The sequence below is a fragment of the Clavelina lepadiformis genome, chromosome 7 (genome assembly GCF_947623445.1).
Source record: "Clavelina lepadiformis chromosome 7, kaClaLepa1.1, whole genome shotgun sequence".
Taxonomy (NCBI): domain Eukaryota; kingdom Metazoa; phylum Chordata; class Ascidiacea; order Aplousobranchia; family Clavelinidae; genus Clavelina; species Clavelina lepadiformis.
In genome coordinates this window covers 16,994,697-17,012,610 of record NC_135246.1, presented here as the reverse complement: position 1 = coordinate 17,012,610, position 17,914 = coordinate 16,994,697, and the positions used below count along the sequence as shown (strand labels likewise).

Genomic DNA, 17,914 nt, shown 5'->3' with positions numbered 1-17,914 from the left:
TCGCACATAGTAATCTATGAAATCATTTTAACATGTAAAAGTCACCCAACGAAACAAGAGTCACACGTAGCAGCAGACCAATTCGTTACACAGCGGAAATGCGTTTCTGTTATATTCGAAGGAGTTACGTAAATAAAACGTACGTTCCAGATTACTCATCTACCGATTGGGCACATCATCAATCAAGATCTTGTTTAGTACTCACTCCAAGATAAGTTAGCAATTGATTATATTGGTAGGTTAATTAAATAACTAATTAGTGCCGTGTCGTGATCGATATAAGGAAATTGTGTTTCGCTAATATTGGTCGTATACTGTGTTACAGTCAACGGGCGGTGTTTTCCATGTTACCATGTTACAATTTCCAAAGTAGTCAGACGATTGAAAATTCAAGAAAAAAACAAATTTTCTGAAACCACCTGTAAGTTATGACAGTGCGCACCCTACCTGCAAAGGTATAGCCGGTTATACGATTTATATCTGGGAGCTTCGTGGTTGGGAGAAGAGACTTGGTTCATACATTCACTCATTTTTTGGTCGATAACTTATATTATCAAAAGAAACTGTGATAAGAAACTTTCCCGAGATGAGAAACGGAACTCCTGCAGTTACTGGCCAAATGGAAGTAAATAAAAATCGACTTCACTCCAATCGACTTGTAACCTCCAAGTTTTGTTACCTGTTGTGGTGCTTTTGAATGCGAACGCTCATATAATTGCAAACTTTTGTTATACATTTTATGGATAGCTGTAGCATCATGTCTGTCGTTTCTTTGACTGGGAAAGATGTAGCTTTTTCTCTTCTCAGTAAACTTTTAATTCAAACAAGTTCAGCAAGGCCTAATACATTAAGAAACCCCGTGAAGATTTTTTCTTTACAATTTATTGAGGTTATGGGTCCTTTCGCAGCATACGATTGTTTCATGCCTTGTTAAAATTGCAAACATTTCTGTCAAAATATAAGTCAATCTGGATGAGAGAATGTATAAGGCTTCTGACGAATTCGAAAATTTTATCGACCAGCTCAACATTTCTTTGCCATCGGTTACTGGTCAATGATTGCACCGTTCTCGTTTCCGGAGTTATTTCCAAAACAAACATGGCTTAACTTGTGTGCACACATTTGCCCTCATAACAGTTTCAGGACCGTGTTTATTGTTGTGCCTAGCTTCTTAACTTAGAAAGTAGGGCACAAACAAAGGCTCAACTGCTATGCTGTATACAGCATATAGTCGTTGTAATTTATGCACAAGTTCGATTGCTATTTAATTGCTGATCGTGCACGGCTGAACAGAAATGCTTTTGACCTAGTATCGCACGAACGAGATTCACTTCCTAGTATATGTAAAATATACTTGCGTATGTTTAGGTAAACTATTTCGTTGACGTGGTGCGTTCAACTTCCTGTAGCTACGCAAGGATAATTACTGTGTTAAAACGTTCACAAAAGTTTGATGCATTTTGTATGAAAGTTGTATATCGATGTGAGGTTTTGTTGCGGATCTGTAAATAGTTTGTTTTGTGTTTATCGTTGGAAGTCTATTATGTGTACTTAGGTGGTTAAGTATTAGCTCCTTTTACTCATGTAGCCTAAATGTGAGGTAAGGAATACGAAATACGTTTGTTGACGTTTCTAGATGGGTGGCGTTAAGGCTTGTGAAAAGATGAATGTAGACAGATATCTTGAACGAATAAATTATTCTGGCCCCAGACCTACGAAAACCGATTACAATACTTTGTATAATCTGTGCAAGTGCCATTCCCAAAATGTTGCCTTTGATGTCCTTGACATGTTCGGAGGTCCTAGAAAAGTTCTTGATCTAAACAAAGTCTACCGGGATATCGTCGTTAACAAAAGAGGCGGATTTTGTTACGAAAACAACGGTTTATTCTGCTGGTTGCTCAAAGAACTTGGTTATGACGTCATCATTCTTCAAGCTGAAGCTTACTCCGCCGCTGGGGGTTATCGCCCTAAGTTTGATCACATGACCATGCTAGTAAGGGCTTGTCATATATTCCAACCTCTTCGTACATCATTTCAGGTGTCGTAGTAATCTTGCAGTATATTTGCTTCAGGTTACCTGTGATAACGGATTAAAGTATTTGACCGATGTTGGGTGGGGCGGTAGTTCCTTCGTGCTTCCTTTGCGCTTTGTTGAGATGGAAGAACAACATCAACCAAACGGTGTTTATCGTATACGAAAGTATGATGAGGAGCCATTGGAATATGTGGTTGAAAAAGTGCGAAAAACGGTCGTTAACGGTAAGTCAAATAGTGCCAATCGTCTATTTAAGTCGTAGGCCTAAGTGTTTTTGAAAATGTTTCCTTAGGAGAAAAATATTTACGAAAAATGGGCCATATGCATGATTTCCTCAAATTACCGGTAAAGCAGGTCCCCAAACTTACAGAATACGTTGTGTAGACAAAATGCAACCTAACCTTTCACCTGCGGGTTTGGTAGGTCAAACCAAACATTTGCAAAAAATTTGATGAAAATAAAAGTTTTCGTGTATAGTTGTAAGCATTTTCTTCTCGAAATTAAGGCATAAAAGGAATTGTCGAAGACAAGGTTGCTTGGAAGATCGTTTACAAGTTCGACATGCATGAAAGAAAATGGGAAGACTTTCAGGAAATGTGCGATATACAACAGGACTCGGACGAAAGTTTCTTGAAGTATAACTCTCTGACAGCGATTCAAACCACAGACGGCCTTGCTTGCAGTTGGGGAAATGTGTTTTACACCAAAAAGTATATAGATGCTTACACTGAAGAGATTACGTCAGAGAAAACAACAAAAAGTGATGCAGAGTTTAAGGAAATGTTAAAGAAAATGGTTGGCATCGAACTTAACTTCACGCCTAGGCTAATGATGAGAAACTATACCGGTGTCTCCCGCGAGCAAGGTTGCTGTTACGCTCCTAAAGAAAATTGAGACCACCATGTAACAATGTAATGATCCATGTAACAATTGATCATTATCCATTTAACAACCAGCATAAGACACAGTTTTCTTTGACAAAACTGGCATAGAAAAAGAATCCTGTATTTTAAATTTAGTACTTTGGTACCCGAAATGTAGGCCTACTGATATAACGTCAAACAACTACAACACTACATAAAAACGTTTTGTGCAAGCAATGACTATAAACAATACTGTATATTGGACAAAAGACTATTTAGAAAGTCTAATTTTACAAATTAAAAATTTCATTAACATGTGGATAGCAAAAAGGGAAAGATGTTTACTTTGTGTAAGCGTATGGTGGCATAAGGCCATAAGCGATCATAAAGTTGAAAACTGCTGTTGGTAAAAACAATATAATCTTAAAAATTGAACCTCAGTTATGTGGTCTGTATAAATTAGCTTGTTTCTTAAAGGCAATAATGTGCTACAGCTAGTTGTGTTTTTAAAACGCAGATGTGAGCGCACATGATAAGTAGGCCTACCGGTATATACTAAAGAAGTCAAATACGACAGGTGATACTAATATGCATCGCCGCTTTCATACACGACTTCAGTACTAGCACATGACGTTACTGGTAAAGGTTCGCTGTCTCGTGATGTTAAAATTTAACAGCCTCTGTGTTTAACTTTCTGGCCCACAAGCTTTAACATTCTGCTGTCCTCAAGTAACATATGTTGATAGGCTGAAGAGCTACATGTACCGTTGTATACTTACGCTGCCTTCATACTGGATCTGTGACGACTGCTATGAGTCTTCATGTATTTTTTGGGTTACGCTCGGTGGAGACGAGAACATCAGGGGTTATTTGAAGCGTTGCAAAACTGTTGTGGTTTGAAGCTAAGGAAAAATTGGTTTCTGGCATCGATTGCTGTAGTAGTGTAGGGCGTAGGCAGACACACCTTGTTAACGAGAGTGACATTTCACCGCAAGTTGGTCACGCAGCGCGTTGTGAAAAATAGGAGGCTAGGTTAGAAGAATGGGTGTGCGATAAGTTAATTTTAGCTGTTAAAGGTTTTGTTGAAGTTAGATTCAGATTATAAGGTAGCTTTAGGTTAGGTTTAGGTTGCTATGTTATAAGATTTATGTTAGGTTCACAAGAAACTGTGAAAACTAGCTTTGAACGCACGATTATTTCCTATGAATTAGTGGCAGCCCTTGATAAAGCGTTGACTTTGGCGACCGCTAAGATAGGCCTACTTAAAAGACCGCCACTTAAAACTAATTTATTACTGTTAACTTTTTGCTGTATGGTTCAGAAATATGAAAGACCATTTCGGTTGTCAGAAAACACTGGACAGACGTATAGTTATTTTGGATTTTTTATTAATAAGTTGTATTAATAGGCGTATGATCAAATGTAATTTGGTAATGATTATTTTGCATAGGCTGAGCCCATGCTGGACGTAATTGAGAATTTCAGTTATGTAACTATGGTTCGAAAATATTACATAACTACGTAATTTTGACGCATGTTATCGGTAGCAATAAAAATCGTTTTATCTGGCAGTGCAGGGCGTCTCACGGATCTCTTCTCACCAGAACCTTGCGGTAGTGTTAAGCTTACAGATTCCATTGCGCAGTGCAGCTTTTCCCTTTTTATCTCTACCAGACGCCTCTTTGCTTCGCACAGTGTATATTTCTTGTTGTTGCATAGCCTAGTTACTCTAATTTTACCATGACAAATCCCTCCTTTAAAAACTCTTGACATTTTTCGTCATCATAGACAACGACTGTAACAAATTTATTGCAGACGATATTGTACCAAGTAAAATGTTGAAATCGTTTTTCGTTTGTTACGATATGTTGATTTTACATGCAAGTTGTATAAAATTAACGGGTTTTGTCCTGTCCACATAACTTTTTTCAATTTGTTGTCATTCTTCGAACTGAAAACGACCAATTCAGTTCTCTTGCAGTGAACATGATGAATTGTTTTAAAACAGATACTGTGTCTATTGAGATAAACCAAAGCGTTCTGGCTTGAGTTGTAAATTCAACCAGAGGAAGAATTTCACGGATCACGTCAGTTTAAACCAATATTACAGATACTACAAATTAACTGTCTTGGCGTGTATACTATAGTAGTAGTATATAGTAATATAGTATGGTAGTATTAAGTCAAAGATTTTTGACATTTGGTACGATTTATTTACGCCAGAGGTGACGAACCTGCGGCCCGCCAAACAATTTTGTGCGGCCCACCAAACGATTTGACAAACGCCCATACATGCAAGGCATATAGGACTTATAGGAAAAGGGTTGCCATACCGTCCGGAAAATTCCGGACATGTCCGGAATTTAGGGTTAAATTTTGCGTCCGGGAAACCAGCAGTCTAGAACGAAGCGTCCGGTAGACCAGCAGTCTTAAACTTTCTTTCACCTGTTTCTAATCTTTGCGCAATGCGATATCAAAAGCTGATAGCACAATTGAGTCGCAGCAGTATGTCTTCAATAGATTGCCGCACTCAATCGATGTATTTTTTGCGGCCGCGGGAGCAGCTAAAAATCTGCCAAATGAAGCGGTTGTGCTTGAATGCTAATTATTGTGCAAAATGTTAAAAAAATTGTGCGGCCCGCTTGCTCAGCCGTAACTGACAAAGTGGCCCGCGTCACCGAATAGGTTCGTCACCCCTGATTTACGCAGACTGATAGTAGAAATATACCGTATACGTATATGTTGATGTTTATACAGTCGGAGAAATAAGACCTTATTAAAAGATGAATGTAGACAAATACCTTGAACGAATAAAATATTCTGGCCCCAAACCCACTAAAACCGATTACAATACTTTGTATAATCTGTGCAAGTGCCATTCCCAAAATGTTGCCTTTGATGTCATTGACATGTTCGGCGGTCCTAGAAAAGTTCTTGATCTAAACAAGGTCTACCGGGATATCGTGGTTAACAAAAGAGGCGGATTTTGTTACGAAAACAACGGTTTATTCTGCTGGTTGCTCAAAGAACTTGGTTATGACGTTGCTATTCTTCAAGCTCAAGTCAATACTTCATCTAAAAGTTTTGGGCCAATGTTTGATCACATGACTTTACTGGTAAAACTTTGCAATGACGTCAGTTTTCAAGTTTTGCCCAATTCAATTGCTATTCATTCCAATTCACTGCTTCGCTTTCGCTTTCATAACCGTGAAAAATTTACCCAAATACTTAGGTGACTTGCGACAACGGAAAGAAATGGTTAACCGACGTTGGTTTTGGAGGCAACTTTTTCGTTCTTCCCTTACGTTTTACTGAAACGGAAGAGCAGCATCAACCAAACGGTGTTTATCGTATACGAAAGCATGGTGAGGAGCCATTGGAATATGTGGTTGAAAGAGCCAAGAAGAAAGTTATAAATGGTAAGCATAGTGAAAGGTGAATAATGTAGGCTATTTTGTTCTGCACTTGCTGTACTGTCTTAAAGTTAATCAAGTGAATTTGTTTGCGAAAGAGTTAGACTTTGATACATTAGAAGTGTTTGCAATAGAACGAATGCATTAGAACTTCATTATTATGCAATGTTTTGTTCAAATCAAGGTGGCAAACATGAGTCGGAAGCAGAGACATCGACTTGGAAGGCTGGTTACAAGTTCGACATGCAGGAAAGGAGTTGGGAGGATTTTCAAAAGATGTGTGATTTTCAACAAGATTCAGAAGAAAGTTTTTTGAAGAACAACGCTGTAACTGCTATTTACACAACGAATGGTGTAGCTTACAGTTGGGGAAACGTTTTTTATGCCAAGAGATACATTGATTCTTATACCGAAGAGATTACGTCGGTAAAAACGACCAAGAGTGACACAGAATTTAAAGAAGTGTTAGAACAAACAATTGGGCTAAAACTGACATTTACACCTAAACTACTTTTCAAAGATTTTCCAGGTGTTTGAAGTTAGCTTTGGAACTTGGTTAAACGCTTACAACTATTAGGCCTACTTAATCTGGGTAGTTAACTAGTTAAACAATTCTAGAACTACGCTAACCAGGTCCGATATTCCATTTTGTGCTACCGTTGTATTATCTTAGAGCAAGGTATAAACGACGACTAATCCTGTTCAATGGTGTTGTTGAACAGCAGTGCCAAACTCAAGTAATATAATAAAAAATGTGTAGGCCTATCCATTGGAACTTGCACAAACTATAGTTTTATGACGCTTTGAGTTGGTTGCCTAGTCGTATTTGATGTAGTTATGATGTCACTATGACTTATCACAACTTAAGCAATGTCCACTAAACGTCACGATAGATAGCTGTCTTGGATTTAGCTATTTTCTTTCTCGGCTGATGAGTCTCTCTCTTCTAACCATGAAAGTTGATTGTTCCGTTTGCATCAATATGTAAATGCAATTTAGCGCACACTTACTTATTGATCAAATTGCCTGCAAAGAAATGAACACAACAGCAGCAAACAGAATACACTTTTACTTACAGCTTCCAGTCGCCCGATAATATAATCGAGGTAATCCCGTTGCGCTTTCAATGCACTCGTTTCACTGTATAAAATTAGCTTTTCTTTCTCCTCCTTTTCGTCTCTCCCCCAAAATGGAATGCATCTCTTATTTATATGGTTGTGTAATTTCTTTATAATTTATAAATCTTTCTTCTGTTCATTTCGTTGTTGACTTCGAAAAGTTGCACCATCTTAGCTAATTTTGGCCTCTCAATTCCCATGTGTGTGTTTTCCAATTTTTGTACCAGTTCAATTGAGGTAAGGTCTTTTTTCTTCGTTTCTGATCACGCGGTCTTCACATGATCGTTTCCGATGCAGATGTTTTCCACACGTAGGCTTATGACGTAACATAGAGTCACGTGGTTGTGGTTCGGTGGTCACAGTTTCTATATAACTGTGACTCGAAAGATGAGGAATCGTCACCGAGTTAAAGTTGTGCAAAAACTTTGCTCAGTCTGAGAATAAAGATTGTGACATTATAACAAAAATCATAAAAACGTTGTTGTTTAAATAGTTGATTATCGCAATTGTTACATAATTACAAGAGAAAATAATGTTGAAATGGTATATGTTATATTTGTTTGCATGTGCAGACTGGCACACAGAAGCGTATGTGTGCAAAACCTTTCGTCGTTTTTAAGAAATAGTGGAATAACTTAGTTTCAATTTTGATTCTTGTATAGATTAGGCCTATGCCTCTTGTTTTTATTATTCTTTGTAAACTGGTTTTAAAGCCCAGGTTTGACTATTATAGGATACAGTGCAACATTTGAATACCCACGCAAAGTTTACATGAATAAAAATAGCATAAACTTTCTTACTAGCCTAGCTAAGGCCTAACTAAAAATTTCAAAAATTGTCTATAATTATAATAGGCATCAAAACATATTTCACAGATATTCAGTGACATAATGCATAGTTCAATTTTTTCGCAAAGTAGCTTTTAAAAGATATGCAAACTACATTTCCCTTTCAGAATTCCGTAAAAGAAATAAATTAAATGAAATTGTCCATGGCTTTCCGGTGACATGATGCCAGTCGCCACAGATTAATTGATTACCCTTGTGGCTAGGCTATGATGGATAGAAAAGGAACATGTGGAACATCTTGAATCTCCATGAAACGTTGCAAATTGGTTTGTTTATATCCAATTTTGCCCAGCTGCAACGTTTGATTAGCCCACTATGGTTTCTAGGACGAACAGAATGAGTAGAAAGTCTAGAAACCAAAGTCGTAACAAAGTCATCAATCTCTATTTACAAACCAAGTCAAGTTATTCATGTTTTAAGACTCAAGCCAAGCTGAGCGTTTTGGTATAAGTGACTCAAGTCGAGTCGAGTCACTTGGTAAATAAGAATCGAGTCAAGTCAAGTGATATTTGAAATCAAGTCAAACATAGATCAAAAAAAACATTACGTCAACCAGAAACGTTTAGAATTAAGTTATTACAGAATTCGCTCAAGTTGGTTCCACCGCACGCGTTCGTAGACAAATAAATTCATTTTCAATTCGTTCACTTTAATGTGTTCGGACCAATAAATCGAGACTCTTTTACCTTAATGCTGAAACGTACAGTATTCAAAACGAAGCAACTCGAGTCATTTTGAATATAGATTCTACTGGAGACAAGTCATTTATTTACTTTTTAAAAAGAGATTCGAGACAAGTCAAGTCTTTGAAAAAATGACTCGGGTTGGATTGGAGTCATTACGACTTTCGTAGAAACCTGTTATTTGCAGTCCGAAGAACTTGCTACCAAAAAGCGTTCATGCGTGACAAAAATGACAACACAGTCGAGTTTCCATCAAGGTTTTGATGTGGTTTTTGTTTAAAAGTCGACCTTGAAGCTTTTAGTATTTTCGTATTTACCTTCAAATATTTTCAATGCTTTAAATAGAATCCGCAGCTTTTCCTTGCTAACTAAGGTATTTATTTCTATGGCAACAACGTTCTAATGATGCAAAATCGAAAATTATTTTTGCGAACGTATCGCTTACCCGTTCGAGATACCTTTGTGAAAACATATAGAATTACAATTGCTACCATTCTATGACTTTTGACTTACTATTAACTATGGAATTCTATAAGTTAATTCGACTTTTTGCATTTGACTTTAGTTTCTTTTTTTTTTTTGCAAAATTTTGAGAAAGTCCCTAGTTCGAAACTAAAAAATTTGCTATTCTTTCGTAGAATCTTAGATGTATGGGTTAATGAGTTGTGACAACATGGCGTATTGACAGGACAGTATACCCGGAAATGGCTAAACAGAGAACAAATGAGGTGCTTTTCTACGAATGTCGTCTTTCTACGAAGAAAGTGCATTTAGGTTTTGGCTACTTATGTGGTGTTAAATTAGCCATTGAATGAATTGTGATGTGTTAGCGTATTGCGCAGTGAATTAATAGAAATGAGCTTTTTTCCTGATTTACTTCCACATGCAGACTTGATTACTAAAATTGGAAGAAAAAAAGACGTAATAGTTCTTTAACACGTCTGCATTAAAGATCGTTTAAAACTTAAAAGACCCTCAAAATCTTTTTTTGTAAGTCGAAGAAACAAGCCAAATCTTGATTTATTAACATATGTTAATCTTGTCTAGTGTAAAGTAGATAAGAAACTTTGCTAAGTGCGAGAGGGATTAAAATTAATTGCGCATGTCTAACGGCTATTGTTTCATCTTGTTGTGCGGGGATTTCTCATCCAAAAACAGCAAACTTTCCAAACTGATCAGTAAACAAGATGTTTATAGTTAGAGGTCCAAAAATCTCTTGTTTTTCTTTATCTTGCACCATCAAAGTTACCGAGCTATAAAATCATACAGCAGTCAGCCAACTGCAGTGTCTAAACATGTATTTATTCAAATTCTTAGCTTTGCATGGGTTTTGCAACAAATGTTAATTGTTGTTGTTAATTGCTTACAGGATATATTTATACGTTAAAGTTATCTAGATTTAACTGGTACGTATATAGGACATCAATTAACATTTAGCGCAATACAAATCAGGGAATATGGAATCATATTTTCTGATCATGTTTCCGTTTCTTTTGGTGGGCATATTTGCATTGCCAGTACAATTTGAAAAACCGTTTGATACAAACAACGTAGGCAAACCTGCTGCACCTGCAAAAACATACATTGTTGATCTTGATTTGGCTCCGTCTGAAAGGTATAGCGGATACATTGTTATGAACTGTATGAATGCATATAGAATGTGAATTTTCTGTATTAAGTTAACAAATAACCTTTTTCGTATTTTTATTGCGACTGTTGTGCATTTTTATGAAGGAAAGCTTGGTTTGATGCCAAGCCCATGTATGCTGTTTTCTAATTAATTTGAAAAGCGATTAATTGAATTATTTAATTTATAAACACCAGTACAGTATTCATACTTGAAAGTCAATGGTTTTTAAAATGCTAATCGATATTCTATATTGAAAATTAATTAATCAAGAATATTCTGCAACTGTTAAGCATTCTATTAAGGACATTCTTAGATGTTACACTATACTCATGTTTTTGTTTAATCTGGAGACTGATAATGTACCGGTAACAAATATTTTTAGCACATTTGTCGTTTTTTTTGAAATGAAATTAATACCTCCAATTTTTTTATTTCAGATGGAAAAATTTAATTGAAGGTTATGATCTTACCTATTTAAAGCAAGGACTGAACCAAATTATTGAGTAAGTATGTTATATATAATTATTGTGCCAGTCATACTAATTTAAACTGAGCTCATGTTCTTCATGTGCAAATGTACTCCTGAAAAACATGGAAATGTACTCATAAAACAGATTTGTAAGTGTCATTATGCATATTAAACAGAACTTTTATTATGTTTCCCCCTATAAGAAGTTAAATATAGAACATTGTGTTATGCCTGTCATTGCAGAAAGTTGATTCAAAGTTTATATAAAATGCAGAATTATGAGTAGGTATTGCTGTATAATTGTTATATTGATCAAGATGAAAAACAGTGTATACAAAACATATATATTTAAAAAAAGCGTATTTTATTAATTAAAGATTATTTGTTTGGTAATACCATTTGCTATGTATGTTGTCAATTGCTAGATATATCAGTACTATAACAACATCTTGTATGCTTTTGTCACAGTGCCGTTGTCCCTTCTCCAGAACTGACGAATGTTATTCAACGGATACTTGGTGATTTAGACAAGTTCATACCAGAACCTTATGCTGATGAAATGAGGGGTCTAAGTGATAGTTCTGGAATTCCTCTTGGTCAAATTGTTCTTATCAATTTAATCTATGACTTTACTGCGTATGCAAGTAACAGCTCTTCCAAGTAAGCAAATGATCTATTCTATTACTGATTTTTAAGTTTTCTGTACATGTTGAGTAATCTAAACAATTTATGTGGAATTAGGATAAATTCTTAAAGTTTCGTTGTCAATTGAATGGAATTATTTGTTGTCTATACAGGGCATGCACAAGCATTGTAACACGTAATAATCTTGGACAAATAATACAAGGTCGTAACCTTGATTATGAGCTTAGTCCATCAGTTCTTCGAAATATTACAATTCAGGTTGATTTCCAGCAAAATGGTAAGGTACGTTGTGGCACACAAATTACCAAGAAAAAATAATTCTCAGTCATAGTAGCATCTTTGAGGTAGCATGTATATTTATGGTGATCGTTATAAAATAACCAGTTATTGTTAGTGATACCTTGCTTTTTTGACTTTTTAACAATTAATTTTTCATGTAAAATAGTTCTCCATTTGCTTTTTTATACGTAGACCGCTTACATGGGGACGACATATGTTGGCTACATTGGACTAATTACCGGTTACCGTCCTGGTGCCTTCTCAATTTCTGGTGATGAAAGATATTCTGGAAATATCTGGTTCAATATTTTAGCTGCTCTCGAAGGTTCCCACTTTACTTTCTTCACAGAAAGACGGGTATGCCCTCTAAGTAACCCATTTTTCGTATGATATGTCATATTAGAAAATGATCTTAAAATCGCTTGTAACTGTTTTCTTTACTTGTGCAGGTTTGAATGTTTCTGGCAAATTAAAGGAACTTGGTGTTACTACCATGTTATGACTATTATTTTGGAAATTTTTTCAGATTCTTCAAGAGTCGTCAGATTATGTGTCAGCGTTAAATCAAGTTACAAACACGCCAACTATAGCACCGGTCTATTTCATTCTTGGGGGACTGAAGGGCAACGAAGGTGCAATTATTGTGAAAAACAGTAAAACTACAGAAGCAGTCATTCGGCTTGGTGAAAATTTTACCCATCCGTGAGTATTTTATACACACAGCGATACATTCACAACAATTACACTTTGTACAGTGCATTTTTTGTGGATTTTTCTGAATGCTGTTCACAATGTAATCCAAAGCTGTTTTTTACTCAATTTGCTGGTTACAAAAAGCTCCACTTATATTTCAGTTGGTTCATTGTTGAGACAAATTATGATCCGTGGAATAAACCACCAAAGTCTGATGATAGGCGTGATGCGGCAGTTGCTTCTCTTGTCAAAATTGGAGAAAAAAGTATGAACAGAACAGAACTTTATAAGGTTAGTTTTAAGATATTTTGTCAAATGTGTTTCCGGAGAGCAGTCAGATGTTTTGTAAAGTCTTGTGACATGTTGTAAGTCTTGCTTCCTTGTTTACCATATTTGACCGCAAATTGATTCGTTCTCAGAAGTGGTGTATGTTTTTCATTTCCTGCTCTAAGTGGTTTACATTATCATGATTTATTAGTCACACACAAACATTCTGCAAAATTTGAAATACGTCACATAAAAAGGAGACTTGTTTTTTCCAAGAAATGGTCTCTGTTATTGTTCATAATATAGATGGACATTGCCATAATACCCCACAATTTACTTTTCATAAAATAGCTTGGTTTTATTTCTATTATTTATTGACTAGATTTTGACATGTACAACTAAATCGTTCATGCATGACAGAGTCCACTGGAAACGTGATTTAAGCTGCTCTGATCTCGTACATGTCTTTTGAAATTTCAGGTTCTCTCCACACCTCCTGTCTGCAATGGTCAGACAACTTACACAACCATTATGAGCGCAGCACAGTCTTACTATCATACCATGGTCCGGTATGATGCACCAGCACTGAAGTAATTTACTGCCATTAATTTACGAAATGTATTGAATAAAAGCTGATCAACCAATTTTTTTGACCACTGCTTTTCACAAGTTCACGTTTGTTTAAATCTTAATTTTTGTTTGACCGAAGCCATATTCTCTTGCTGTAAAGTCCTTCTTCGCTATGTTGGAAAATGCCACACATTCAAAAATATAGTGCATGTCTTTTTTCAATAGACCTGTAAAAGTGGGATGCTTGAAAATCTGAGTGATTGCAATCAGAATTTTTCTTTGCTATAACCATATTTTGTTCCAAGTAAGTCCTTCCAGTACTAGTACTTATGCTTGCACAAGGGAATAATATTTGATGGTTACATATTAGTAGCTTATATGTCATAGAACGTTAAATGATGCACTTACATGATTTTAAGTTGTTTTAAGAATTGTTTTTATACCATTTGAAGAGATTCTGTAACGCAAATGTTTGTATCTGAATTTCTTCAAAAATTGCTTAATATTTGTTTATTGTCATTTGTCATGGAGTATTAATGGTAGTTTTATTTCATATCATTGGGTATATCTATTTTTGTTTGTTTATCATTATAATGTATGCCTTTCGTCATGTCTTGTAATCGTTTCATAATACGTGTTATTGCCTTTAATTCCTTTCGCTTGGCACAAAACCTATTTTTCACAATATTTGCTAATTAAACTTAAAGCCACAAACGTTTTTTCACTGATCAGAAGATCTTCATTTGTATTTACTGCATTTATCGTAAAAACAAACGAAATTGAATTACACCAGTTGAATAAAATTCTAAATTGGGTCATGTGCATAGCATGTATACTTTACAAAGACATTTAATCATATTGTGCACTGCACTGCATACATTATTGCACATGCACTGCATACAAATGCTTCATAATTCTTAACAAAAGGTATTTTAAGTAGTAATATTTGATAGTTTTCAGTCTAATTCTTTCTCAATTATTCCCAGTTATACTTACAAGTGTGTTATCAAGACCTAATGTCCTTGTTCTGGCTGATGTGTGTATTTTGCATTGCTATAGATTGGCAGCTTGGTAAACAAATATCCAAACTTAATGACCCACATTTCTTCTGTGTGGACCTATTTGACTTAACGTTACCTCGTTTTATCAATACATTCTTCAATTGTTCTGACTGAATTGTGTAATTTTGCATTGCTGTAGATTTAAAGATAGCTAAACAAACATCAAAATTTTGTGACCCACATTTTTCTAACGTGAACCCGTATGGTCTATATGTCACCCATTTTCAGCAGTGTTATCAACACACACTCACTCATTCATTCTTATTGATTAGTGTAACTTGAAGCTAGGTAAACAAACATCCAAACTTTGTGACCCACATTTCTTTCAATTGGACTTTTTTTCACGCAGACCCATTTGGCTTGAGAAAATGATATAAAAGTCTTGCTAAATATCAAGCGTCGCAGCAATCATTCTGTTCTGGGTAAACTGCTTGCACGATGGTAAAATAACATGTGCTTTAATAAAATTTTCGTAATTGGAGGTTATGTTTATAAAAAAGGAATGTATTTTTGTTAAAACGTTCTAGATTATATACGTAATCAAACTCAATTCAGTGGGGCAGTAGTAAATATGAAAGTGTTGATAATTTTGGGTTTAGCCCTTTCAGTGAGTGCATTTAACCAGTATCGTCTTGCAAATGATGAGCTTCTTTCCATGACTAAAGATGAGATAACTCCAGGTAAAGAAGCAGTTTCGGCCAAAACTTACATTGTCAACCTTGATCTTCCTCCAATGGAAAGGTAATGACTAATGAGTCTCAAGAAGTTTTAATTGAAAGATCTGTAAAGTATAATTTTATTTGAAACCTATGCATATACTTATTACAGATGGAACAATGTGTTTCAACATTTCAATCCCGAAGATTTTACTGTAGCAATACGTACATTAATACAGTAAGTCAGTTAGGATGACCATTAATTTACAAACTTGTAATTTTTGTAGTGTATTTTAAGAGAAACTATATTTTTCCATAATATATGATCTTTTGTGTTATTTTTTAGAGAGTTTTTGCCATCAAATCTGGTACTTTATATTCTTGAGGTAGTCGCGAGTGAGTTAGATCGTTATATTCCACAACCATTCGCTGATGAACTGCGAGGAATTAGCAAAAACTTTCGAATAGGCTTAGGTGATCTTGTCCTTGGGAATCTCGTTTATGACCTGTCTGCTTTTACACACAGCATTTTTCCCAAGTAGGCTAAGTATAAGTACTGTGCATGCAGGGGAAGCTTGTTTAGTTAAAATGGAAGGGACTCATTAAAACATTTGAGTAACCCAAAATCGATAAAACCGGTAGCAAAAAAACTTTAATACAAGACAGGTTAATAAAAAGAAACAGTTTTGTATTTTTTATCGCCTTTACTCCGATTGCACATTGCTAGCACTGGTGAACTTAACCAAAGCTATTAAAAAAATTGGGTAAAGTGTATTCAAACTAACAAGCTTCTACTGTTTCAATCTTATTTTATTTGAGACTGCGGTATTGCCAATTATACTAACGATAATGTGTTTATAGGATCTGCTATCCTGCAGCATTTCCTGTAATCTTTAAATAAACCAAGTTCATATTGTTTTCCCCAGGGCTTGCACAAGCATTGTTGCTTTGGATAAAATGGGTAGAATAATTCATGGCAGAAACCTTGACTACCTTATTGGAAAAAAGCTGAAGCCACTTACAATGCAAGTTGATTATCAAAAGAATGGCAAGGTCTGTTAGCTTTCTCTTCATAAAGTGCATTGGAATGTTTTCATGCTGATTTTAACAATAACATCTCAAAATACAACAGAAATACATGATATTATCTTGCCCTGAAGAAAAAATAATTTTGAACATGTTTGTTAAATACTTTTCAGACGCTTTTTATGGCCACAACTTATCTTGGTTATATTGGAGTGATAACTGGTACTAAAAATGGAGCATTCTCAGTGAGTGGCGATCAACGAAATACTGGAAATATTTTTGAAAATTTTTTGTCAGCACTAAATGGCTCGTGGCCCACATTCATGTTACAAAGAATGGTGTGTATACAAAATATGGCAAAAATATAATTAATTACATCATACTTATTTTTTTTGAGACATCACAACTTTTCATTTAAGGTACTTGAAGATGCTAAAGACTATCAGGAGGCTGTAGCTCTTCTCTCCCGTACACCAACCATAGCTCCAGTTTATTTTATAGTAGGAGGTGCAAAACCTGGCGAAGGGGCCATTATTGTTAGGGACCAAGCACATCTCAGAAATATTACGTTGATGGATAACAGGTAAAATATATCGATTTGCAGGCTTTAGCGATGGTTCTATGGACTTGTTTAGGTTTCAAGGTATTTCACACATGAACAACTTTACACAAAAAACAAATGTTGAGTTTGTGCACTTTTAATGTTTCAGATGGTATATTCTGGAAACTAATTATGACCCATGGAATGCACCACCAAAATTTGATGATAGAAGAGACGCTGGCATTGCAGCTATGAACAAAGTTGGCCGAGAAAACATGGACCCTGAGGAGCTGTACAAGGTGAATGATGAAATGAGTGAAATGATATGAAACGGTGAAATGAAAATGAGTAAATTGACGCTGAGTACTGGTATTGAAACTAAATTCGCTGAAGTTATTTATTACACAAATTTTGCAGGTCTTATCTGTTCCACCAGTGTTCAATACCCACACTACATATACAACCATTATGAGTGCAGCTGATCCTAATGTGTATCGCACTATGATTCGATACGACGCACCTTCTGATTAGCTAAAATAATTGCACCAAGGTTAATTACTTACACTGCTCATATGAATAAATCTTTGGATTGGAAAGCCTACTACCTGTAACTTTTTTCATGCGGTTTTATTTGGAATTTTTTTAAATAAAAATTGAGTATTAATTTGCTAAATAATAGAATTGTGTAGCCATTTCCAAGCATCTTACAAAACCACTGTTATGGCTTATATGTATGCATAATTGAACAGTTTAGACAAACTTACTGTGTTTACACTTACGGTGTGCAAAATAAAAATGTTACATTCATCATGTGATGTGAAATTGTGAATGCAAACCTAGTTTTCTCTTTTCATTAGCGAAACATTTTTACATTTTGATTTGGGATGGGAAATGTATGTTGGAGATACATATCCTATTTGATAAGTTTAATGCTCAAAGAAAAGATTATTTTTATGTACAGTTTAAGTAATTGTCAATTCATTAAGCAAAACATAATGTTTGTCTGATTTACCTCGCCAAATGATGAACAAACATTGACGAGTTATAAAGAAATATGACATTATGCACTTTGCTTAAGCTGAATCCATTATAAAAGTATAAATATTAAAGGTCA

The 17,914-nt window shown here is 35.3% G+C and overlaps 4 protein-coding genes across 4 annotated transcripts; all 4 read left to right on the top strand.

The window, feature by feature from the left end:
- Positions 1 to 930: 930 nt before the first annotated feature.
- LOC143465981 (arylamine N-acetyltransferase, liver isozyme-like) lies at positions 931 to 3,336 on the top strand. The gene is made up of 3 exons (XM_076964543.1): positions 931 to 1,996; positions 2,076 to 2,262; positions 2,544 to 3,336. The coding sequence occupies exons 1-3, from the start codon at positions 1,637 to 1,639 to the stop codon at positions 2,930 to 2,932; spliced, it is 936 nt and encodes a 311-aa protein (XP_076820658.1). The 5' UTR covers positions 931 to 1,636; the 3' UTR covers positions 2,933 to 3,336.
- A 2,280-nt stretch (positions 3,337 to 5,616) lies between these two features.
- On the top strand, positions 5,617 to 7,083 carry LOC143465983 (arylamine N-acetyltransferase, pineal gland isozyme NAT-10-like). Its single transcript, XM_076964544.1, has 3 exons — positions 5,617 to 6,017; positions 6,134 to 6,320; positions 6,499 to 7,083. The coding sequence occupies exons 1-3, from the start codon at positions 5,685 to 5,687 to the stop codon at positions 6,849 to 6,851; spliced, it is 873 nt and encodes a 290-aa protein (XP_076820659.1). The 5' UTR covers positions 5,617 to 5,684; the 3' UTR covers positions 6,852 to 7,083.
- Positions 7,084 to 10,312: 3,229 nt separating this feature from the next.
- On the top strand, positions 10,313 to 14,334 carry LOC143464860 (N-acylethanolamine-hydrolyzing acid amidase-like). Its single transcript, XM_076962887.1, has 8 exons — positions 10,313 to 10,578; positions 11,031 to 11,096; positions 11,531 to 11,722; positions 11,860 to 11,989; positions 12,179 to 12,343; positions 12,513 to 12,688; positions 12,841 to 12,970; positions 13,427 to 14,334. Exons 1-8 carry the CDS (start codon positions 10,421 to 10,423, stop codon positions 13,538 to 13,540), a joined length of 1,131 nt encoding a protein of 376 aa, XP_076819002.1. The 5' UTR covers positions 10,313 to 10,420; the 3' UTR covers positions 13,541 to 14,334.
- A 638-nt stretch (positions 14,335 to 14,972) lies between these two features.
- On the top strand, positions 14,973 to 17,608 carry LOC143464861 (N-acylethanolamine-hydrolyzing acid amidase-like). Its single transcript, XM_076962888.1, has 8 exons — positions 14,973 to 15,318; positions 15,406 to 15,471; positions 15,580 to 15,771; positions 16,160 to 16,286; positions 16,433 to 16,597; positions 16,679 to 16,842; positions 16,970 to 17,099; positions 17,218 to 17,608. Exons 1-8 carry the CDS (start codon positions 15,149 to 15,151, stop codon positions 17,329 to 17,331), a joined length of 1,128 nt encoding a protein of 375 aa, XP_076819003.1. The 5' UTR covers positions 14,973 to 15,148; the 3' UTR covers positions 17,332 to 17,608.
- Positions 17,609 to 17,914: the final 306 nt, after the last annotated feature.